Raw genomic sequence first — 23741 nt, 5'->3', positions numbered from 1 at the left:
ATATATAGAATGGAATATTACTCAGCCATAAAAAAGAATGAAATTGGGTCATTTGTAGAGACGTGGATGGATCTGGAGACTGTCATACAGAGTGAAGTAAGTCAGAAAGAGAAAAACAAATATCGTATATAATGCATATATGTGGAACCTAGAAAAATGGTACAGATGAACCGGTTTGCCAGACAGAAATTGAGACACAGATGTAGAGCACAAAGGTATGGACACCAAGGGGGGAAAGCGGCGGGGGGTGGGGGTGGGGGTGTGATGAACTGGGAGATTTGGGGGGAAAAAAATGCAGTTCCTCAGACGCACCCGCCAGTTTCAAGTGCCCAATAGCTTGTAGCTACCGTATGAGTCTCGCAGATACAAATCCATGGCCCCCTTCCGAGGCTGAGTTTCAGAGAAGACATCGCAGAATCCAGAAGATACCAAAGATTTCTCACGAGTTGGCAGTTTAAAAAGGAAGGCAGGAGGGAAGGTAAGAGAGGAAAGAAAGCCTTTAGAATCTAATCCCCCCAAAATGTTGCTGGGCAGAGAATGAGTTCCCCAGGGTATACAAGGAGGTCAGGGGAGAAACGGAGGTTTGGCTGCAGTTCTTAGTTTCGGTTCCCAGTTTCGCTCAGGCTTTAAAAATATATTGCACGGTCTATTTCTCGCTCTCTTCAGGAACTTGCTGAGGGTGATAAAACGGAAACTGCGTTGGCCGGGAATCGAACCCGGGTCAACTGCTTGGAAGGCAGCTATGCTTACCACTATACCACCAACGCCCGCATGCGCGTTACTCCTGAATTACATATATAAGTATACTACTAGCCATGACGTCACAGATGGCTTTTGGTATTGCTTCATATCCGAGATCCCAAAGCACACAAAGCCTTTTCTCGGTGAGGATGGACCCCGTCCTTACTTCTCTTAGTCAGCCCCGCCAACTAACGACGCGGGGCCGGGAACGCAGAGAACACCCGGCGCCCGGAGCCGGAGTGCTGGAACACGCGGAGCCCGGAGTGAAAGCCAACGCCTCTCTTGGCCCGGGGAATTTTCTCCCCCGCCGCCTTCTGTCGTCCGCGCTCCCAGCTCCGCCGCTTGGCGCGCCCCAGCACTGGATCCACCGGGTGTTGGGTTCGGCAACGGCGATTTGGGGCGGAGAGTTCGAGGGGGACCGGCCAGCTAGGAGGTCCACCCTCGTGTGGCTCGGTCCCCCGAGAGAAGGAGCTAGAGGAGAGCTCGAAGGGACACTGGAGAAATGGATCTTTACAGTTTAGGATGATGAAGAAGTAAGAGATAGGAGTCGGAGCCAGTTTTATTTTTCCTGTTTTGCGAAGAAGTCCAGGGAGAGTTCTAAGTTTATTCAAATAAACAGCAAACAGCATTGATAGAGTTTTACATCACGGTACCGAGATGTTTGACAATCTTAGAAGGCAATAAGAAAACTTTGTTTTCGGGTGTCAGGATGGCCGAGCGGTCTAAGGCGCTGCGTTCAGGTCGCAGTCTCTCCTGGAGGCGTGGGTTCGAATCCCACTTCTGACAGCATACTTTTGCTCACTTTTTTCCAAAATACAAGTAGGATTGAATTCGTGGAGAAAGGAGTATCGATTAATAAACACCTTTCTATGCTGCCTATCTACACATGAAGATTGTGTTTCGTTTTGGCTATGAAACTGAATATATCTAGATCTATCCCTAAATACAAAAAAATTTTTTTCTTTCCTTTAGACTCCGGTTTCTCTGTGCCTATTTACTGCATGTAGATACAAAAGACTCCCCTGAACAAGGAAAAGCCCTCAACCCAGATGCCTAAACTTGCTGTAGCTGACCTGAGTCTTTTCATGCTCAGGCTGCAGTGTCAAACTTTGGTGAGACTCGGATTCCCCAGCATCTTGCCGGGCCAGCTCCCACCACCAATTCTAATTCAGTACGTTTGCTGGGTCCTCAAAGACCCGGAACGGAAATCAACACACCAAACGGGGGAAAGTACTAGAGAGCAAAGGTAAACTCATGGAGTTGTTTCAAGAACTTTTTCTTGAAGACCGCAAACAAGCTACTCTCTAATTTGGGAGGAGCTGATTTATAGAAAAATCATGTGCTTTCCGGAAGAGGGAAGAACTGTCAGTCCGAAGGGGCTGAATGTGTGAGGTCCATAAGCATGAGGATGGAAGGATCTTAGGTTGGTTAATGAAAGCTCGCCAGACAAACTACATTCTTTGTTACTTACTGGGCTGCGACCTTGGGAAATGTATTTGACTTTTCTGAGCCTTAGTTTGCTTGTAGTAAAATGGAGATAGAATTGTTGTGAGGATTGAGATGACCTAGCAGCTTATTAGAAATACAGATCTCAGGCTGTACCTCAGACCTACTGAATCTACATTTCATAAGATTCCCACATTTATAAGTCACATTGATATCACATACCTCCTGATATAATACAATAAGACGGGCACTTCACCCTGTGGTATACTTCCCCAAAACCCCACTGTAATCATGAGAAAACTGACAAACCCAAATTGAGGAACAATCTACCAAATATACCTAACCAGTACTCTTCAAAATGTGAAGGTCTTGAAAAACATCGGAAGATTAAGAAACTGTTGCAAATTTTAGGGAAGACATGATGACTAAATGCAACGAGTTAACCCGGATTGGCTTCTGAAACAGTAAAAGAACATTAGTGGAAAAATATGAAATCTTCTTAACATGAGGGGAAGCTGGATGAAGTATATACAGTGACTTTCTGTAGTATCTTTACAACTCTCTGTCAGTCTAAAATTATTGCAAAATAAAAAGGCCTTAAAAAAAAACTTGAAAGTGGTTGCCTGTTAGGAGTAGCATTTGGGAGTGGGGCAAGAAACTGCTGGGGTTTTTTTGTTCTTGTTGCTGTTTGGCCACCCCATGAGGCTTGTGGGATCTTGGTTCCCATACCAAGGATTGAACCCCAGCCATGGCAGTGAAAGTGCAGAATCCTAACAACTGGACTACCAGGGAATTCCCAAGACTGCTGGTTTTTCATTAGAAGGATTGTAGCAAGATTTGATTTTTTAATAATGGGCATATATTTTGATTTAATTTGTTCTAATATTTTGGGGAACAAATATTTAATTTGTTCTAATATTTTTATTGTAATCACGCATAGCTATGATTACAGTAATCGAACTAAGACTATATATATATACACACACAATACAATGACATTTAGATGCCTATTAACAGGAAACAATCCCCAGAGAATCTAAAGCATCAACAGTCATTTAAAAGTAGATGAAGTGGTTAGTTTGTTTAAATCCCTCTGTAGAAAAATAGATACCATCCAAATGAGAAGATCTGAAGTGTTTTGACAACTAAGCACAATGAAATTCTCCTTCTTATATGCTGTGTGTGTTTTTAACGAGAGAGAGAGAGATTGTTGAAATGCTAGGAAACTGTCTAAACCCTGTAGGTGCCATCATTCTGCTTGAGAAGTTACAAACAGTTTGGGGTGGTCAATGTTGGAAGCTGGAAGGAAATTCAGGACAGGGAAAGTATAATACAGAATGTGTATGTGACATCATCTCTTTTTTGCAGGTTCCTTCAATGTGAAGCCAGCTGGCATAGGACTTAGGCAAGACGCAGGAAAAAGCAGTTAAAAATGTGAAATGACAACCAGGGGACAAATGGGTTGTTACTGCAACCTCCTCTCTACCTGCAAGAAATCACCCTTAGCTAAATATAACATAGCATTGCTCTAACCAAGGCTGCCTTCTTTTCTGAGATAAAAATAAATCTCTCTTTGCACCTGGGAGAGGTACAGTGTGGATTGGGCTGACTGGGAAGTAACTTACACAAATTTATCCTTCTCTTATATGTCATTTAACTGGCAATAGAGTTGAGCCTTAGGATATTTCCCAGGTTCAGTCACTTGCTATAAAAAACACATATTCACTTAATGGATAATGTAAATATACAATAAAGCGTACTTTTTCTCTCAGGGCTCAGCATCCAACTGTGTTCTAAAGGAATAATATGTACAATTTCACAACATCTGGGTGAAGATCTGGTAATAAGTGGAGTTACGGCCTGTTTGTGAGGTGACAATGTACAGGCTCTAGAATCAGGCAGGACAGGGCTCTTAATTCCAACTCTCCCCACCACCCCGCTTCCCCGACTTAATAGCTATGGCCCTTGAGTAATCGTTTAATGTCTTTTAACCTCCAGATCCTCACCTTCAAAAGAGATAATACACTGTGATGTTGCTGTGATGATTACATTGTATAATCAAGTACCTGGTACATAGTTGACAATCAATTAATAATAATTAGTGATAGCTAATATTTGTTGCTCATATACTATATGCCTAACATTCTTCTTCACTCCTCACATATTTAGATAATTGTACCCTTATAACAATTCTGAGGTACTATTTCATCATCATCCCCATTATATAGAAGGGAAAACTGAAGCTCAGAGAGTTTAACTTGCAGAGTAGATAAAGTAACAGCACTGAAAACCTAAGCCTTCTGGTTCCAATGTAGCCATTTTGCTACACAATTGCCATTGTCATCATCATCATCATCCTAGGGCTCATCAGCAGAAAGCAGATGGGGCCATGCTATTTCTCTCACATAGATAATATAATAATAACTTTAATTACACCACTAGACTTACACTCTTAGTCTAACATATTCCCCAGAGTCCAAGACTTGGGGTCTGCTCTCTAATGAACAATGAATAAGGTCACATTATTAGAGGCAGATAATTAGCATATAAACTCTTTGGCAGTGTGTTAGGACACACTGACTGACAAACTAAACTGGGCTCCTAATACAGAATTTTTATTTTAGGGTCTTGCTAGGGCTTAAGTTTCTCTTCATTCTCTGCTTTTCCAGCTCCACCTTCCTCCCTCTTTTAACACAGTGTCACAATTCTCTCCTGTCTGACCTCATTTCAATACTATCTCAATGTGCCTGCCTCAAACTCTTCCTCTTATCTTGTTTTCCCTTATAGAAATCATGCACACAGCCTCATGAATTTTATTCCCATCCCTCTTTCAGCACCCACCCCAACATTTTCTGCTTCTGATAGCCCTGCCCCTTCATCTACTTAATTGGATAGAATGAAAACTAAGAAGAAACTTTAAAAGTTTATTTAGCTCTCTTATTTCACATAACAAAATCCATACATGCAAGTAACAAAATACATTAAATGTAGATAAAAGCAGTGATAAAGTGCCACACAAATGTTCATAATGATTACTTCTGCTTGTCTGAAGTAGGAGAAGAAGAATTTTTAAAAGTCAACTGGCAAATACCTCAGTTATAAAACATACTGACCAAAAATCTCCCTGTTTGGGGGCAAGATTCTCCTCTACTCCCACCTCTAACATAAGCTGGATCATAGTAGACAGTCTAGAAAATCCACAAGCCCAGCCCTTACAGTCACAGCTGCCTTGCCAGGAGGGGCCATTTAATCGACTTCCTCAATGACAGGGCCAGTACTGGGGGCTCCCTGTCAGGCTTGAGCTCCACAACTGCTCCGCCAGGGACACCAGCCCCCCCATAGAGCCTGGAGAAGATGGGGCGACAGATATGCTCCAGCTCCCTCTTCTGAGGCTCATATTCCTCTTTCTCTGCCAACTGGTTGTGCTCCAGCCAAGCAAGGACTTCCTGACACTTGTCTTGTACTTTGCGCCTGTCCTCTTCAGGAATCTTGTCTCTAAGTCTCTCCTCTTGCAAAGAGCTCTTCACATGGAAGACATAGGCCTCCAGAGAGTTTCTGGCAGCCACCCTGTCCCTCTGGGCCTCACCCTCATCCTGAACATCCTTGTACTGTTCAGACTCACAAACCGTCTTCCCCACTTCCTCCTTGCTCAGCCGGCCCTTGTCATTGGTGATGGTGATCTTGTTAGCTTTGCCTGTGCTCCTGTCAGTGGTTGTCACACTCAGGATGCCACCGGCGTCAATGTCAAAAGTCACCTCGATCTGGGGGACTCCACGTGGGGCAGGAGGGATGCCACTGAGCTCAAAGCATCCCAGCCTGTTGTTGTCCCTAGTCATGGCCCACTCACCCTCATACACCTGGATCAGGACCCCAGGCTGGTTGTCTGAATAGGTAGTGAAAGTGTGGGTCTGCTTGGTCGGGATGGTGGCATTCCTCTGGATCAGCGTAGTCATCACCCCACCAGCTGTCTCTAGCCCCAGGGACAAGGGGAGACACATCCAGCAGCAGGAGATCCTGCACCTTCTCACACTTGTCCCCCATCAACACTGCTGCCTGCACAGCAGCCCCATAAGCCACAGCCTCATCCAGGTTGATGCTCTTGTTCAGCTCCCTGCCACTGAAGAAGTCCTGCAAGAATTTTTGTACCTTGGGGTGGCGGGTAGTGCCACCCACTAGGACAATGTCATGGATCTGGGCCTTGTCCAGCTTGGCACCCCTTAGGGCCTTCTCCACTGGCTCCAGGGTGCTGCAGGAGAGGTCCAAGCACAGTTCTTCAAAGCGGGCTCGAGTGATGGAAGTGTATAAGTCTACGCCCTCAAACGGGGAATCGATCTCCAGAGTGACCTGGGTGCTGGAGGGCAGGGTGCGCTTGGCGCGCTCAGAGGCTGTGCAGAGCCTGCGCGGGGCCCGCTTGTTCCTGCTCAAATCCTTCCCGTACTTCCGCCGGAACTCCTCCACGAAGTGGTTCACCAGCCGGTTGTCGAAGTCCTCTCCACCCAGATGAGTGTCTCCAGCCGTGGCCTTCACCTCAAACACACCGGCGTCGATAGTGAGGACCGACACGTGGAAGGTACCCCCACCCAAGTCGAAAATGAGCACGTTGCGCTCTCCGGCGCCCTGCCGGTCCAGGCCATAGGCCATGGCAGCCGCCGTGGGCTGGCTGATGATCTTCGGCATGTTGAGTGAGCCCCGCGATGGCACCCGCGTCCTTGGTGGCCTGATGCTGGGAGTCGTTGAAGTAGGAGGGCACCGTGATTACAGCGTGCCTCAGGGGCTGGCCCAGGAACGCCTCCGCTGTCTCCATCTTGCTCAGCACCATGGACGATGAGATCTCCTCGGGGTGTAGAACGCCTTGTCCTCCCCGCGGTAGAACACACGCACCTTGGGCTTGCCGCCCTCGCTCACCACCTGGAAGGGCCAGTGCTTCATGTCCGACTGCACAGTGGGGTCTGCGAACTTGCGCCCGATCAGTCACTTGGCGTGGAACACTGTGTTGTGTGGGTTCAGATCCGCCTGGCTCTTGGCCGCATCGCCCACCCGACGCTCGGTGTCGGTGAAGGTCAAGTAGCTGGGGGTGGTGCGGTTGCCCTGGTCGTTGGCGAGGATCTCCACCCGGCCTTGCTGGAACATGCCCACGCATGAGTATGTGGTGCCCAGGTCGATGCCTATGGCCACTTCCCTTGCAGCAGACATGGCTGTGGCTTCTCGCGCTTCTGGGGACGAGTGTGATACCGATTCAAATGCAGGAGTCTGCGGAACTTCGAGCGGCTCAGCCGTGGAGGTGCGCTCAGCGGTGCGACTCTCCTGCCTGCCCAGCTCGGATCTGCTCGGCTCCGCTTCCACGAGCTTTTTATCCGGTTGCCGGAGGCCCGCCGTCCCCCCGCCCCCGCCGACGCGAAACTTCCAGCGCCTTCGCGGAGAGCCCAGAGCCGCCCGGTCCCCCGCTCCGCTAATTCAGCCCAGGAGGCGCCGGGCTGGCTCCGGGGGAAGGTTCGGGCGGATCGGGCCGTGCAAGGAGGGGCGGCCCCAGCTGCGTCTGACTCAGAGCTGCAGAGAAAGTTCCAGCTTCTCCCGGCTTGTTCTAAGGGCGAGCGGTTGGGGCAGAATTCAGGTAAAGCAAAAACTTCTCAAGAAAACAGTTCTTCCTCTGGGTGGTTGAAGAGGGCTGTTCAGAGTCCAGCGGCTCGAGAAAAGCCGGAAAGCATGTCACCATGCGAATAGAGCCATGGCCTCGAGGCAGGGGTTTAAATAATAGGGTTTTTTCTTAAGTCTTAATTATTATTATGTTGTTGTTGTTGTTGTTTTGAAACCTAAAGGCAGTGTTTTCGAAATTGTGGCTAAGAGAGGTGGCCCGATTTCTGTTCTGGAATGAAACTAGGGCCAGAGATGTCTTTAAGAGATGGCATTCTAAATTTAGTTAGCACTGGTGGTTCAGTGGTAGAATTCTCGCCTGCCACGCGGGAGGCCCGGGTTCGATTCCCGGCCAGTGCACTGTGTTCCTTTCTTTTTTTAAAAAAATTTTATTGGAGTACAGTTGATTTAAAATGTTGTATTAGTTTCCGCTGTACAGCCAAGTGAATCACTTATACATATATACAATCTTTTTTTAGATTCTTTTCCCATATAGGTCATTTACAAAGTACTGAGAAGAGTTACCTAGGTCCTTATTAGTTATCTGTTTTACATATAGTAGTGTGTATATGTTAAGACTTTTTCTATTCTAGGATTTGTGACACTGAAATAAACAAAACCAATTAGTTGAAGGCTGGGTTCATTTGGTGTTTCCTCCTTTACCAAGTCGCATTCCTGAGAGGAGCCGGAACTTGGTGTTGTGGCTTGGGGACCCAGGCATGACCTCTCCACCCAGCCCTGGAGAGAACACAGCACAGGAGGAAGGAGCATGTGGATGGATGAACTGTGGTGAAATGCCCCTCCTGTGGTTGAGCCTCCTCCCTGGGCCAGTGTCTCCAAGGAGCATCGTCCCAAGGGGCCGGTTGGAAAGGCACAGTGTGCGTTTTTCTCTGAGGCCTGGACGGGTTCCCAGCCGGAGCCCAGGACGCACATGGGGAGTAAATTCCTGGAGGCTGCAGTCCATCGTATGTCCTGAAGGCCAGGGGAGGAGATGAGTTCACTGGTCAGTAAAGCCACATTTGTTGCCATCAGTGCTATGGCCTTGCAAAGTGAGTCTTTGCCATGTCTCACTTTCCTTAATCCAGAATATCCCATTTGAATTTTTTGGTGTTTCTATTTGACGTGGACTCCCAGAAAGCCAAAAGAAGGAGACTTTTTGGAGATGTGAGGATGGAAATGGAGGAAAGAGAAGCAAATGTTCTCTATAACCTCACCATGGGGGAAGGAACTCTGGTTTCCTGCATGACAGACAGGGATAGTCACCACTATACTAAGAGCACAGTACCCAGGGGAACATGACACATTCTAATGTTAAACTCTAGTAGCTTCAACTATTACATAATATATTATTATTCACCCGATTCAAAGGCAACTCCTAATTTTTAAAAAGAGGAACTAAAAACCTTTGCTCTGTAAGTGGGTCTTTTCTCCTCAGATGGCTCAGAATCCTTTGGAATGCTTCAGGGCCTTTGAAGAGGGAGGAGGGAGTCAGGATGCAGATGTCAGTCCCACTTCTGGACTGGAAAAAAGGGAATGTTTGAAGACATATGCAATGAGTGACTTCCATGGTGGAAAATCATATCATCCTCAAAAGGAAGGAACCTGTTTTATAACCCAGGAGGGAGAGAAGCTGTCAGCTTTAAATTCATTCACTTTCAGTGTTTAGGCTGCCCAGGCCTGCGTGTCAAAGTTAGGACATTTTAGGCAAGGGCCTGCAAGAAAAGGGTGCTCACTTCAGAAAGGAAAAGGTGGCCAGGCCTGGGGTCTGTGCCCTGGACTGTTCAGGGACTGCCTTGTCAAGCTACTCTGACCTTCTCTCCCAGCCCTCAGCAGCCTCAAAACCCCACCTGCACATCTACCCCCAAGAGTTCCAGGTATAGCCCTTTGAAAGCAAGCACCTCTGTACCTAGACACAGCATTACACAGGCGTGCTTCCAATGTCATTCACTTTATTTTTTAATTCATAATACAGAAGCTTATTATGCAATGCAAATTTTATACATACACTTAAACATATCCACTTATGTTTAGTAACTTAGGTTGAGTGTCTTTAAAAGTAGAACAGGGATTTCCCTGGTGGCACAGTGGTTGAGAATCTGCCTGCAAATGCTGGGGACATGGGTTTGATCCCTGGTCCAGAAAGATCCTACATGCCACGGAATAACTAAGTCTGTTCGCCTACAGCTTGAGCTCTCCAACAAGAAAAGCCACTGCAATGAGAAGCCCACGCACCATGACGAAGAGTAGCCCGTGCTCACCACAATTAGAGAAAGCCCGTGCGCAGCAACAAAGACCCAATATGGCCATAAATAAATAAATTATTTTTTTTAAAAAGTAGAAGAGACATTCAAGTGATGACTTAAAAGGCAATTGTGGGGCTTCCCTTGTGGCGCAGTGGTTGACAGTCCACCTGCCGATGCAGGGGACACGGGTTCGTGCCCTAGTCCGGGAAGATCCCACATGCCGCGGAGCGGCTGGGCCCGTGAGCCATGGCCGCTGAACCTGCGCGGCCGGAGCCTGTGCTCCGCAACGGGAGAGGCCACAACGGTGAGAGGCCCGCGTACCGAAAATAATAATAATAATAATTATAATAATAATAATAAGGTCATTGTGGAGGGATGCTCTTGACCCAAAACTGAGCACAAAAAGCAAGTTGTATAGTATGATCCAAAACTATATATAAAGATCTGTGATACCAACTATCTGTACATCCTTGAACAAGTCATTTCAACCATCTGGGCTATACCTTTCTCAATTTTAAGATGACAAGATTGAATTTCATCATTTCTGACACTTTCTAGCTTTAAAAATCTCTGATTTCATCCAGGAGCAAAAGAGGATTCCTGTTTCCCCTAAACTATGTACCTGCTCTATACCCAAATAAATCCTGCTTCTGTTAATAAGAAAAAGAGGAGTGATCCGCTATGTCTATCAGATAGTGCCACATATACTTTATTCATTTTTACCCCTCACAGTGGTACAGTAAGGAATGTTAGTGTGATAGACATTGATGATGCTCACCAATGTTTATGATTCTCCTCCTTCTAGCCTCAGAAAGGGATTGCAATTCCATGCCTCTTGAGATCAGGCCATATGACTTGTTTTGGTTTTTTTTTTGCGGTACGCGGGCCTCTCACCGTTGTGGCCTCTCCCGCTGCGGAGCACAGGCTCCGGCCGCGCAGGCTCAGCGGCCATGGCTCACGGGCCCAGCCGCTCCGCGGCATGTGGGATCCTCCCAGACCGGGGCAAAAACCCGTGTCCCCTGCATCGGCAGGCGGACTCTCAACCACTGCGCCACCAGGGAAGCCCCCATATGACTTGTTTTGATCAATGAAATTTAAGTATGTGTGATATGTTACTTCTGGGCAGAGGGCATTTAATTACCATCCTAATTGCCACTGTTCTCTTTGCCTTCCTTGGCAATGTGTGGTAGCTGGTGTTGAAATGGAAGTATAAACCTGAGCCATCCCATGAAAGACAGCTTCCTGGGGAGTCTTTCAGGAAGACTGGAAGCAGAAAATGAATAAGAAATAAACCTTTGATGTTTTATGCCACTGAGATTGTATTTTTACAGCATATGAGCTTAATATACTGGCTACAGCTGGTCAAATGGGATTATCCCCATTTTTTTTTCTGATGTGACTAGCCACAAAAATGTAACTAACTCAGTTCTACCTTCTAGTCCACCCCAACTCCAACTTAGACCTTCTTACCTTTTTTTTCAGTTACTATAGTAAAAGCAATCTTATCTATTTAAGGGGAAAATGCCAGCCAAATAGTGTGCTCCAAAGACATCAGGTTCCATGAGCATTTATTAAACGCCTATTATGTTCCAAAGACATTATGCTTCCATATATGTTGTTACACTTTAACCTCACATGATATCCCTGGGGAGGGAGATAAAGATATTACCATTTTACAGAAGAAGAATCTAATTCATAAAATAGTTAAATGAATTCTTCAAGACAAACCAGCTAGCAAATGTAGAAATGAAACACAAATCCAGGTTGTTTGGCTCTCTTCAGTATGCTTTTCACAATGCTACTCTACAGGCTTAGGAAGTCAATTCAATTAAAGGGAGGTAGGTCCAACTGATATACTACTTTAAAAGATGTGATGGGTGAAAGTAAATAATACTGAGTGTAGGCAAATATATTCAAAGCTGAAATGCATGTACTAGTGGTATATATTGGGTAGTATCTAATAGGGTGTTCAGTAGTACTGAATTGGACCTCTGCTTCTGGGAAGATGGAGTAGATGTACCTAAAAATGTCTCTAATTTCAAATGCTAAAGAATTTACTCATTCCACAAATATGTATTGAGTGCTTTATCAAGTGCCAGACATTGACCTTGACTCTAAGTATATGGTAGTGAACAAAACAGACAAAGGCCCTGCTCTCCTGGAGCATATTCTGATGGGAGAGGGGATAGTCAATTGGTGATACATACAATAGGGGAAAAATACAGCAGTAAACAATCAAACAAGTGAACATATGGTACTCCAGTTGGTGATGAGTACAATGGGGAAAATAAAGCAGGAGAGTGGGATTAGGAGATGGTGGAGGAGTGGGGTTATACCGAATGATCAAGGAGACCTCACTGATAAGGTGATATTTGAGTAAAGACCATGATGAAGCATGATGTAGATATCTGTATGAATGAACATTTCAGAAACAGTAAATAACATATAAGCCTGTAGCAGAAGTATAACTGAAGAGTTCAAGGAAGCAAAGGAGAGCAGTAGATGAGGTTAGAGAGGCACTGAGGAACAAGATCATGTAGTGCCTTGTAGAACATTACAAAGGCTTTAGCTATTACTTTAAATGCAAGAGGGAAGCTATTGCATGGCTTCAAGAAAAGACGTGACAGATACAACACACAATGGCTGTTATGGTGAGAATGGACTGTCAAGTGTCATGGGTGAGTGCAGGGAGAGCAGTCAGGAGGCTGCTGCAGTAATTCAAGTGAGATGATGGTGGCTTGGACTAAGATGCTAGTAGTAGAGTACTGAGAAGTGGTCAGATTGTTGGATTTATTTTGGAAGTAGAAGCAGGATTTCCTGAGATTTCATGTATTTGAGGAACCTCTGTCAAAGATCTGTGAAAACACATTTGCTCTGAGTCCTTGTAGAGCTGGGTGGGCTGTGACTGTGCCTTGGCCTTAGGGAAATCAGTGAAGGTAGGGCCTATTAGGATTTTAGCTCTGGAGATCACAGGCCTTTTCTTTCCCTGGAGGCTCCTTAGCCCACGTTGCTGTCAAGGTGGGGCCTGGGGAAGAGGAAAGTTTTGGCCTGAAGAGATGCTGCTGCCACTGCTGTTAGCTGTGGGATGAGGGGTCATTTATCCTGAGGGCCTTGGCTCCATCTGACTTTGCAGTTCTTCCAGTCTCCCACTGAGCTTTGAAGGTCTCTCTGCACAGAAAAATACAGCCCTGTATCCACTGCAAAAAGGAGCCCCATCACCAGGCAGAAAGTGATTTGATACCAAGGTGGAGTGATGAATAGAATTGCCGAACCTAATAGGAGAGGCAGAGGGATGGGAAAAATGACAGCTGTTACGACAGAAATTTGGAATAAACGCTCAGGTCCCCGGTGAGAAGCCTTTGTGAAGTCACCCAAGCTAAAGGCTGAGGCAAAGGCCAAGAGCAGACAGCTAGCCCCGGAAGGCTTCAGAGGATCTATCCTTCCTCTCTCTGCCTTTCCAAATAAAGCACTGGATCAGCATTTCCCAAAGGATGACCTCAGGCACATCTCTTCTGAAGGACATTAATAGAAGTTATAAAGAAAAAAGGTTTTGTGGTTACCTGGGTTTAGCAAATGCCTTATGAAACCTAGTTTAAAAGTTTCCTTTAAGACAGGACTTCGTGAATACTTTAATCTGAATTATGAATATAAAAGGAGAGGAACAGAGTATGTAGTGCGTTCTGCATTAATTTGATCACAGAACCCTTCATTCTGAAAGCCCTCTCAAGGAGTTATGTGATTGGGGAACAGCCTTTGGGAAACATTGAACTAGGGAATCCACAGACCACATCAACAGATCTTCACTCACCACCTCCTCTGAGCCCAGGACTGGGTATTCACTAACCAACATTAGTCTGGCATAAATAGCTTGTGATGCTGACTGAAAGGGTATGATATGGATCCCACAATGTACAATTTCTCAAGAACAGTCAGAAGCCTCTTTCTTTGTACGTAGAGAGAGATTCTCATGCCAACGCAGCTGCTTTGAGCTAAGATTTGAGCTTAGGCTGAGAGGTTCAGTAGGGAGACACAAGCAAGCATAAGACACCTAGAGGGACATATGATAAAGTGGTTTGAATAAGGTGGAAAAGAGGGAGAGTGGCAATGTCTGGTGGATGGATATGGAGGATGAAAGGGTGGCTTCTGTCCCCTAAGAGTTAAAACTCCAAATGAAGGACACCCATTTCTATAATCCCTGAGAAATGAGCTGGAACAGAGCTGCAAATTCACACAGCAATTAGGTCAAGCTAGAACTTTCCCGTTGATGTCAAACAGGCATACTCGTGAGAACAAAGGTTCTGAAGTACGAAAAAGATCAGTGATCCTCTAACTACCTATCCTTCCAAGGTGTAAAGCTCCTTGAACAGCATTGGTTCCCACCTTGGATAGTGATGGTCACAGGCTGTGATGAGTGCACTGTCTGCCCGATAAATCCCGTGCAGTGGTACTCGCCACTGTGACTGAGGTTTGCTTGTGGGATAGAGAAGGTGGAACGCAGATGGGAAAACATCTTGGATTTTCCATTCTGGAAGAATATGACCTTATTCAGAGGGCTGTTTTTCCAGCTGTGGCACCTCAGCACGATGGGCTTCCCTTCCTGGAACACGAGGCTGGGGGTCTGGAGCAGCAGCCAGTCTGAAAGACACAAAGGGACCACAGGACCCAGGAGGTCTTGACTCAAATCCGAGACCCAGACCATCCTTACTGGTGGGCCCCTGTGTGTGGAGGGAAGAGCTTAAGTCTGGAATCAGACACCCCTGGTCTGTAATTCTGGCTCCATCATGTATGAGCTCTGTGATCTTGGGCAAATAATTTAACTTTTCTGGGCCTCCGTTTCCTCGTATGTGAAAAGAGTCACAATAATACCATTAGCTATCTACAGTAGTTCCTGGCACATAGTAGGTGCTCAGGATATGCTTGTCTTCCTGTTCCTGTCCTGCCCAACAGGCTTCTTTCTGCAGGAAGGATACAGGAGACCCAAGAGTACAGTCCCTTCCCTGAGGGAGGGAGGGAGGGAAGGACTCAGTGTGACATAGGAGACAACATGTGAGGGGGACACAGCAGAGTCAAGTGTCTTTGGGGAAAGTCACGGACATCTAACAAATATTAGCTTATTTGGTGCATGTTAGTAAATATGGAATTTCACTTCAGCGGGGACTTTGGCAGCAGTGACACGGGTGGGCCATTAGCCTGCTGTGTACTTTTTTCCCCCGATTTTCATCCTTTTACTGGGGAAAAAGATATTTAATTTCTTTGTCATATAGGGAATAGAGGCTAAGGTGGGTACTTATAATCTGACCTCAGCCCACGCATTCCTTTTTCCTAAAGCTATAGGACAGAGTAGAGTTGGAATTGGAAAGAAAGGGTAGAAAACAATAGATACGTTGGAAGGGAGCCGGGACATGAGAAAGAAATGACAACAGCCACACGTGTGCTAGTCACCACGATTATTAGCCCCTTCAGCAGATCGGAATGATGCCAAAAAAGGCTCTACACTGGCCGCTGAGCCTGCCACAAATGCAGGAGAAAATGTTCAATACTGAGGGAGGGAGTGACAACGAAGAGAAAACTCTGGGCCACGGCTACAGTGGGACAACCCAGAGGGCAGGTGGGGAGCACCAGATCTTGCGACTTGGGTCACACAAGCCAGAACACCCCACCTCTCCCACTGGGGAGCCACCACTGCGTTCCACCCATTTCCTCCCATACCATCCTGTGTATTCCTGCTCTTGAGGAACTCAGGCCCTGGCTAGAGATTCCACTCCAGGATTAGGTGAGCAGTCCTGGTTCCCTAGACTACGTCTTTTTTTTTTTTTTTTTTTTTTTTTTGCGGTACGTGGGCCTCTCACTGCTGTGGCCTCTCCCATTGCGGAGCACAGGCTCCGGACACGCAGGCTCAGCGGCCATGGCTCATGGCCCCAGCCACTCCGTGGCATGTGGGATCTTCCCGGACCGGGGCACGAACCCGTGTCCCCTGCATCGGCAGGCGGACTCTCAACCACTGTGCCATCAGGGAAGCCCTAGACTGCCTCTTTTATAAAGGTTGGATTGGGGTAGGTGGGAATGCTGAGAATTGTGAAGATTTTTTTAAATGAAGTACAACCCAGAGAAAATGTCAAAGCTGCTTCCATGTAGCACCAGCAACCAATTCCTGCACTTCTCCTCCCTGTCTGGGGAATCCCCTCTACTGCAGGTGCACGTCATTAGAACAGCACTTGCTTCTCAGCAAAGTCTCTACTGGTACCAGGTTGTAACCTGGACAGTGGAAGGGGCAGCCTTAGGCTGGTTTGTGCAAGAGGGCCACCTTAGGTCTCCTCGAGGACAATTTCTTGGTGCAGATCGTGAGGGCAGGGCCGAGCTTCATGTTCACGGCACTCACGAGGTGTTCTTTAGGTCAAAAAAGGGCCTTTCCATCCATCTCCTGGGAACAAAACTCCTCTGCAATCTCCTGGAAGCCGTGTAGAGAAGCAATAAACTCATACACCTCCTCTGCACTCCAGTGGCTAAGATTACTGGACAGGAACACAGGGTTGATGCAATGAATCCTGATGTAGGCACAGCTGTATGGAGGTTCCCTGGGTCACATTCCCCATGTCCATCTCTCACCGATAAAGGCCCAGGGACATTGGAGAGAGTTCTTTACCATGACTGGAATTCTCTGAACCCCAGCTAGAGTCCTCCTGACCCCTGTGGCACTTGCCCTGGATCTTAGCATGGGTGATGGAAGAGGAGCTACAGCAGGGTCCACACTGGTGAACACAAGGCATAGTGGGCTTCCTGAAACATTTTCATGTTTCTCCTCTTCAACCAGAACTGGCAGCTACGGTTCACACTGTACCTTTTAGTACGTCATGGAGCACAACTCTTTAGTACAACTCTTGGAGTCACAAAACTGTTCTCCAGGACTGTACTTCCCACAGTGCTGGAACTTCAGGAGATTTGTCTTCTTGACTACTCAGCAGATGGGCTCTCCCCTCCCCAGGGGCCACCTGACTGATTCTCATTCAGCCCTGTTGGGAGGCCAGTCTGTAGTGGCTTTTCAGTAATGGAGAACAGCACACTGGGACAGATTCTGCTCCGTCCTGGATACCAAAGGCCTCAATCATGTGGGTGAGCATCTGGGGCTTCACAATGGCTTGTGGAGGTTTGTTTGAGTCACCATTTATCTGGACACCATGGCTAGTGTAGGAGGAGGTGCTGATGGGCAGGGGCCACGGCTGCTAATTCACTGCTTGGTGAATTAGCATTCCCACTGGTCACTAGTTCAGCTTCTTCTCCAAGCCTGCTCTCCTCCTCCGTGGCCTTGGGGCTCTCTGCTACTGGAGAAGCCCTGGCAGGAGCACGGAACCCAACGTGGAGACGTCATCGCCCTCCTCCTTGCATTTGACAGCCAGCGTCTGGGTTTGCCCGGCAGGTGCACGGACTGCATGCAGAAGACAACAGGGACCTGGACTGTGGTGGCTGAGGGGCAGTGAGACTTGTGGCTGCTGCTGGACCAGCTGGAGAGGTGTAGCTGTGGGGAGGGTACCGGAGCTGATGGTGCTGGAGCTGTCGCCAGTGGTAGATAACAATCTGCTGCCGCATCACCACCTGTTTCTCCAAGAGCTGGATCTGTTGCTGTTGCTAAATCAGTGAATGGGGCTGGATCTGTGTGTGGTGACTGAGCTAGTAAGGGTCTGGCTGGGCGCAGGTGCAGCTGTCCTGTCTTGCTGACCACTCCCACCTGCTTCTGTCTTTTTGGCCACTGCACTAGCTGCCCTGGATCAGTCACTGTTGGGGATGCAGGCAAGGGCTCCACCACTCCTGTGCCTTTCCTGGGAGAGCTCCAAGCACCACCTATTCCTGAGGAGGGCCACTGACCCAAAGGCCCAGGTGGGTGGCCACTTCCGCCTGGACCCATGTACCTTCGAATGCTCTTCCCACTGCCCCACCAGCTGGACTAAGGCTAAAGAACTGGCCTGAGGCCCTAGAGGGAGCCTGAGCCACAGCTAGGGCCTGGCTAGAGGCCTGGGGGAGGCTAAACAGGGGAATAGCTTTCTGGGTGGAGCTTTGGGCTGAGCCTGTTGTTCCTCAGTGCCAAGGTCTTTACCTAAACTGCATCTACATGGACTCCAGCAGCCTGAGCAGACAGCCCCTCCTGCTGGACTACTGCCACTGCCCTAATAGGCAAAAGGATGAGTTGAGAAGCTAGAGGCACATTCTGGGCCAAGGTCTGCTTTACCTGGAATAGGTTTCCCAGCTAAGATGTGGTCTTAGATACATCTGGGCCTGGGACAGGTTGAGGGGGAGGAGGTGGTGTTCCCCAGTAGCACACATTGGGTCAAAGTGGTAACACTGGGAGAGTTCACTCCGGGATTGGCTGGTGAGTTGGGAGGCTGATGTTGTGGCCAGATTGACTGAGGCCTGGGTGGTGCTCAGCTGCTGCGTTGTGCTGGTGTTTGGGGGAGCTGGCCTGCTGGCTGCCAGCAGTTGTGGCCACTAGATAGCAGCCAGGCTATGCAGCTGGGCCTGCTGAGCTGCTGCTGGACACGAACTGGTGGAGATACTGAGGCCCACGGAGCTGCCCCTGCAGTGCCTGCTCCGCCTGCTGTTCATACCGTGGCACTGAGCTGTCTGGGAACGAGCGCTACCACCTGAGTAGGGACTCCCAGTGGTGCAGCTGGTGTTCTGTTGACTCTAGTCTCCATGATAGTGTTTCAGGGTCCCCATGGCTGGTGCTCTGGCGCCAGGCCTTCACATCTAGCTCCTCACCTAGGTCCTTCAGGGTGGTGTCCACCTCATGTGCCAGGGTTCCTTGTCAACGCACCTGCTGGTCGGGTGGGAACTTGCTCAGTCTCGGGGGAGGGATCCCTCACTTCCACCCCTTCCTAGAGAGGCAGGAGCACTGAGGTTGAGGCCCTGCCGGGCCTCTGGTGCTTCCCTCCAGGACTGTCTTTTCCTGCTGAGCACAGAGGGTAGAGATTGCAGGCCTGGAGCTGCAGGCCCACCGGGCCTAGATACCTTCGAGGAGAATCTGAGAGTTGGGTGAGGGAAGGGGACTAAGTGAAGAATAGCGATGACAATATTCATCATAATCACACTGCAGCTTTTCTCTATGGAGAATGTTTTCTTGCCAGGAGCTTTGGAGGATCATTGATCTGTTCAGCAAACATCTATTAAGCCCTGTCCCGTGCCTGGGGCTGGATATAAAAGGTGGTTAAGACACAACTTTCACCTCAAGTTGCACAGAGGGCACGGGGGCAGGGAAATGCTGATTCTCACCAGAACCTGATGGGGGAGGCAGTAGTATCTCCACTGAGCTGATGAGGAAACTGAAGCTCAAAGGTAAATGAAATCATCATGTTTACATGGCTTTAATTTCCAGGGCTAGGATTTAGTTGTGGTCTGTCTCTGCATTTGACTCTCCCATAAAAATGGAAGTTTTTCCAAGAATTAGGGATTTCCTTCTGTTTCTCTCATACCCAGCTGACTGTCAGTGGCCTTGTCACCTTCTTGCTCAGTCAGCACCGAGACAACACAGCCCAACATATTTTGAGAAATCTCTTAGGAACTTCCACCTCACCACACGTACTAAGCAATGGGGTGTGTGAAAAGGGAAATGAGTGGACAAAAACCCCTTCAAACAACTCACAGCCATGCTTCCCAGTAAGCAGGCAATTCCCCTTTCCAAAAAACCTCTGCCACGTAAGCAGATTTCTTCTATCCTTGTTCTCCCAGACTCTCCCAGGCCTTCCTCCACTGACCGGAAATCACATCCAGATGCACAGGGTCGCTGAGGCTGGTCTGCTCTCTCTGACACCTGTAGTCCCCGCTGTCATTGCTGCTGGCCTTAAAGCTATAGCTGGACTGGTTCTGGCTCTGGATGAAGCTCCCATTATGGAACCACAGGGTGAGGTTGCCTTCATACAGGTTGGTCCCCTGACACATCAGCATCACGTAATCCTCCTTGAGCACATTGATCCACGCAGGCTGAATGTTCACCACAGCCTTCGGGTGACCTGCTGAGGGCCAGAGAGAGAAGGCAGCATGAGGAAAGGGACCCCAAGGGCCTAAGCAGACCCCAAATCTCAGATGATGGAAAACTGTGGCCATGCTGGAGACATCAAGAGAGGAAACCAACCCAGAACTGTTGTGCAACCAAAGGCAGCTCCTCCCACTCATGCAGCCCAAACAGGGGCCCCCAGGAACCCAGGTTCTCTCAGGGTGCTTGCCTCCTCCCCAGGGGAGGGGATAAGAGGTAGGGGAATGGGAGAGGGGGCAAGCATACACACACACACACACACACAGACACACGCACGCACACACAAACACACTACACATACATCCTTAGGGGAATCACTTTCCTCCCCTGTAAGCTGAGGCATTCAGACACTAGTGGATAAACTCTCTGCACAGCTGGAAGAAAACAAATGGGGACATCTGGTGGAGGTGCCAGGCTGAGAGTCAGACACCACGTTTCTGTTCTGACTTCTTCCATTCTTTTTGTTTAAGATGTATTTATTTCTAAATAAAAAGAAATAAATACATTTTTAAAAAAGAATGGAAGGAGTCAGATCAACAACAAAAAAGCTGTATTTATTTATTTATTTTTTGGCTGTGTCGGGTCTTAGTTGCGGCATGAGGGATCTTCGCTGCAGTGTGCGATCTTTCCTTTTGGTGCACGGGCTTCTTTCTAGTTATGGCGTGTGGGTTTTCTCTTCTCTAATTGTGACGCACAGGCTCTATAGTTTGTGGCCCGTGGGCTCCAGTTGAGGCACAGGCTTAGCTCCCTGACCAGGGATTGAACCTGCGTCCCCTAGCATTGTAAGGCAGATTCTTTACCACTGGACCACCAGAGAAGTCCCCATTCTTTCTCCTTTAGAATAGACCTGTCCTGACACCCAAGCACAGAGGAGTCTCTGTGGCCTCAGAAGAATAAGAAAGAGGAGAAAGGTTGGCAGGCCAGTCTAGGGAGCCCTGCGTTCAGTAGCCCAGGTAGAGCCCCATCCCACTACCAGTCCTGGGAGGTGGAGAGGTTAGTGGTGCAGAGAAAGCAGTGCCCAGCAGTGTTCATCCCACCAGAACCAGTGGTATCTCCTATTTGTGTCCAGGGGAACAGGCCCTGAAGCCTTCAGATACATGAAAAGTAAAAGATTTATCATTGCAGACATAAAGTGAGGAAAATACAACAGCAGCAGAGCAAATTAACTAACGTGCCAGATATGTTATGGGAATAACATAAGCAGATCATGTGATTTTGTATGCAACTGAAACTAAAATGGCCTGGGCTTGTGATTTAGTTTGGAAAGAGGAAGGTGACTGAGACAGAGGACAGTTATATTCTGTGACAGAATCTGTGAGGTCTCACCATAACAGAAGCATAAGGGCTGAGGCGCTTGTGCCCCATGGCTGTGCATCCTCAGCTTCCCTGGGAGGAAGGAAAGGGGTGGACACAGCAGGGGGGCGGGGCAGGGCACCTTGTGGGAGCAATTACTCTTTCCTGGCTCTACCTCGGTCCTGGATTGCTGGTGCCCCTAGAGCACCTCCAGACAGGGTGCAGGGAGCAGAGAGAGGGTAGCTGGGGGAGGGAGAGGATGTGGTGAGCAGTTACCAGGTTTCCCAACAACAGGAGCTGTAAAAGAGAAAGCAAAGATCAGCCTGGTGTTCCGATATGATGATACATCATTATAAATAATCACCTCCTTGCAAATCCCCTTAACTCTCTTGATGGTCTCTGTCTGCATTATGTTCACCTGGGTTTCCATGTCTTTACTTGTTTAGCTGTGTGTTAATGAAATTACCACACAGGGGCCAGATTGGTATCTCTATAAATTTACTGTCTCCATCTTCAGAAAGACTAAATTGCCATTCTGACACTTTAGTAAATTTGCTCTGCTGCGCTTGGTCTTTTCTTCACTTCTGTCTGCAGTGCAAGGAGGTATGCATGATTCCTCTGGTCCCACAACTGATTCTAGAATTGCCTGGCTTATGTATTCTCTGATCCCTATTCCGTGGATAACCCAGACCCTCCTGTGCTTTTGCCCAGGGGAATCTCCTTTCACATAAAGAGAATAGGCTTCTGCTGCCTGAAGTGGTTTCAGGGGCAAAGAGAACAGCCACTGCCCCCAACCATGCGTTTTACTGCTTCCCCCCACCTCCCATTGGCCTAAGACAGCATTAGCCCTCCCGCCTAAGATACGGTCCCAGTGAGAAACAATTTCTAAGGAAGGTAAACACCTTGGCCACTCATTAGTCCTTCAAGTCTAGGTCACCAGACTTTGCTCGCAGCTCGCTCTGCTCTGGCGGGTGGCAGAGCACCAGGGACCTGGGTGCCCAGTGAAATTGGGCAAAAGACTTAAAAAAAAATGAACTCTGCTGGGCTTCCCTGGTGGTGCAGTGGTTAAGGATCCACCTGCCAGTGCAGGGGACACGGGTTCGAGCCCTGATCCGCGAAGATCTCACATGCCACAGAACAACTAAGCCCACGTGCCACAACTACTGAGCCCGCACACCTAGAGCCCATGCTCTGCAACAAGAGAAGCCACCGCAATGAGAAGCCCACGCACCGCGACGAAGAGTAGCCCCTGCTCTCCACAACTAGAGAAAGCCCGCGTGCAGCAAGAAAGATCCAACTCAGCCAAAAATAAATAAATAAGTTAATTAAAAAGGAAAACTCTGCCAATTTCATAATTTGCCAAGGCCAGCAAGGTTGTCAGAATCTGATTTTCATCAGCCTGCCTTCACCCTCCTGACTTTCCTGACGTGCTTCACGCACCAGCCCTCATCCTTGCCCAAGCCCAGCCCCAACCGAGATGACAGCAGCTGAGTTAGAAAAGCATGCCTGCCTCTGTCCCTGCTCCACTGCCCCTCCTGGGGACCCTGCCTCACCCAGGAATAGCAGAGCCGTCCACAGTAGCATGTGGCCCAAAGGATGGCAGGATGTGCAGTCAGCTCGGTCACTCCTGGCAGCAGGGAGGGCTAGGAATGAGGGGATCCCCATCACCTCCTGGAGCGAGCAGGTTGGCTCTGACAGCACAGCCCAGCAGGCACAGACTTCTCTCGAGGCTTGACAGATTCCACCCCAGAGAACAGACAAATTCTGGAGTCCAAAAGAGGAAGTGAAAAGAAGTGCTGTTTTTGTCATTGGCTCCTCCCCTTCCACCCTCTTTCGTCTCAACTTTTCCCTCTCAGAAGTTTCAGGGTTTCCCAGAATCAATCTGGCTGAGTCCCACTCCAAATTCACAGAAAATGTGGAAACTGGGAAACAGTTTCTCCTCTTCCTCTGGGGTCACAGCTGGGCTCAGCCTCTGGGAGGAAGAGGGGAATAAATGGTCACCCAAACTCAGCTCAGAACCTGTCTGACTCTCTGCTTAGAAAAGGCAATGGAGGAGAGTGTGTCAGCAGACTCCCCATACTTCTAGATCTATTTAGAGGCGCAAACACTGGCATCAGACTCCTCCTGAGATCGAACATAGCGACTTGAGGCCAGCCCCCACCATTTGATTTTCTTTATTATCATATCCTGACTCTGTTTTGGATTGTGGAACAAGGACAAAGACGTGTGTCACAGTGGCAACAGGATGATCACAGCCATCCTCTTGTTCCCCTTTGTCGTTCACTCTTGTACTCATTCCTCCGACAAATATCTTTGGGCAGCAATTAGTGCCCTGGTTCTTTATCTTTCTTACCCATCACTGTTCT

General features: G+C 48.1%; 2 protein-coding genes and 1 pseudogene across 3 annotated transcripts in view; all 3 read right to left on the bottom strand.

Annotated features, from left to right (window-relative positions):
* LOC307065379 (low affinity immunoglobulin gamma Fc region receptor II-like) overlaps positions 1–23040 on the bottom strand; it is a gene marked incomplete at both ends in the record, with an annotated part of 107008 nt that extends 83968 nt beyond the window's left edge. The window contains 4 exons of the mRNA XM_079722181.1: positions 14442–14696; positions 19805–20059; positions 21652–21672; positions 22929–23040. Coding sequence (XP_079578307.1) covers positions 14442–14696; positions 19805–20059; positions 21652–21672; positions 22929–23040 — 643 coding nt within the window. The remainder of the gene's footprint in view (positions 1–14441; positions 14697–19804; positions 20060–21651; positions 21673–22928) is intronic.
* HSPA6 (heat shock protein family A (Hsp70) member 6) lies at positions 5434–7380 on the bottom strand (the record flags this gene model as incomplete). The annotated part of the gene is given in 7 exon segments (XM_079698517.1): positions 5434–5478; positions 5482–5501; positions 5504–6176; positions 6178–6876; positions 6878–7027; positions 7030–7158; positions 7162–7380. Coding segments are annotated over 7 exon segments (1935 nt in total).
* Positions 16456–19698, bottom strand: LOC307048596 (polyhomeotic-like protein 1; annotated as a pseudogene). The gene is made up of 3 exons: positions 19693–19698; positions 18868–18928; positions 16456–18674 (listed from the first exon to the last, which is right to left on the bottom strand). The product of its transcript is annotated as a polyhomeotic-like protein 1 (transcript).
* Positions 23041–23741: the final 701 nt, after the last annotated feature.

Source organism: Hyperoodon ampullatus, assembly GCF_949752795.1.
Source record: "Hyperoodon ampullatus genome assembly, chromosome: 2".
NCBI lineage: Eukaryota > Metazoa > Chordata > Mammalia > Artiodactyla > Ziphiidae > Hyperoodon > Hyperoodon ampullatus.
The sequence above is the reverse complement of the archived record's forward strand: the minus strand, read 5'-3'. Positions and strand labels throughout refer to the sequence as shown.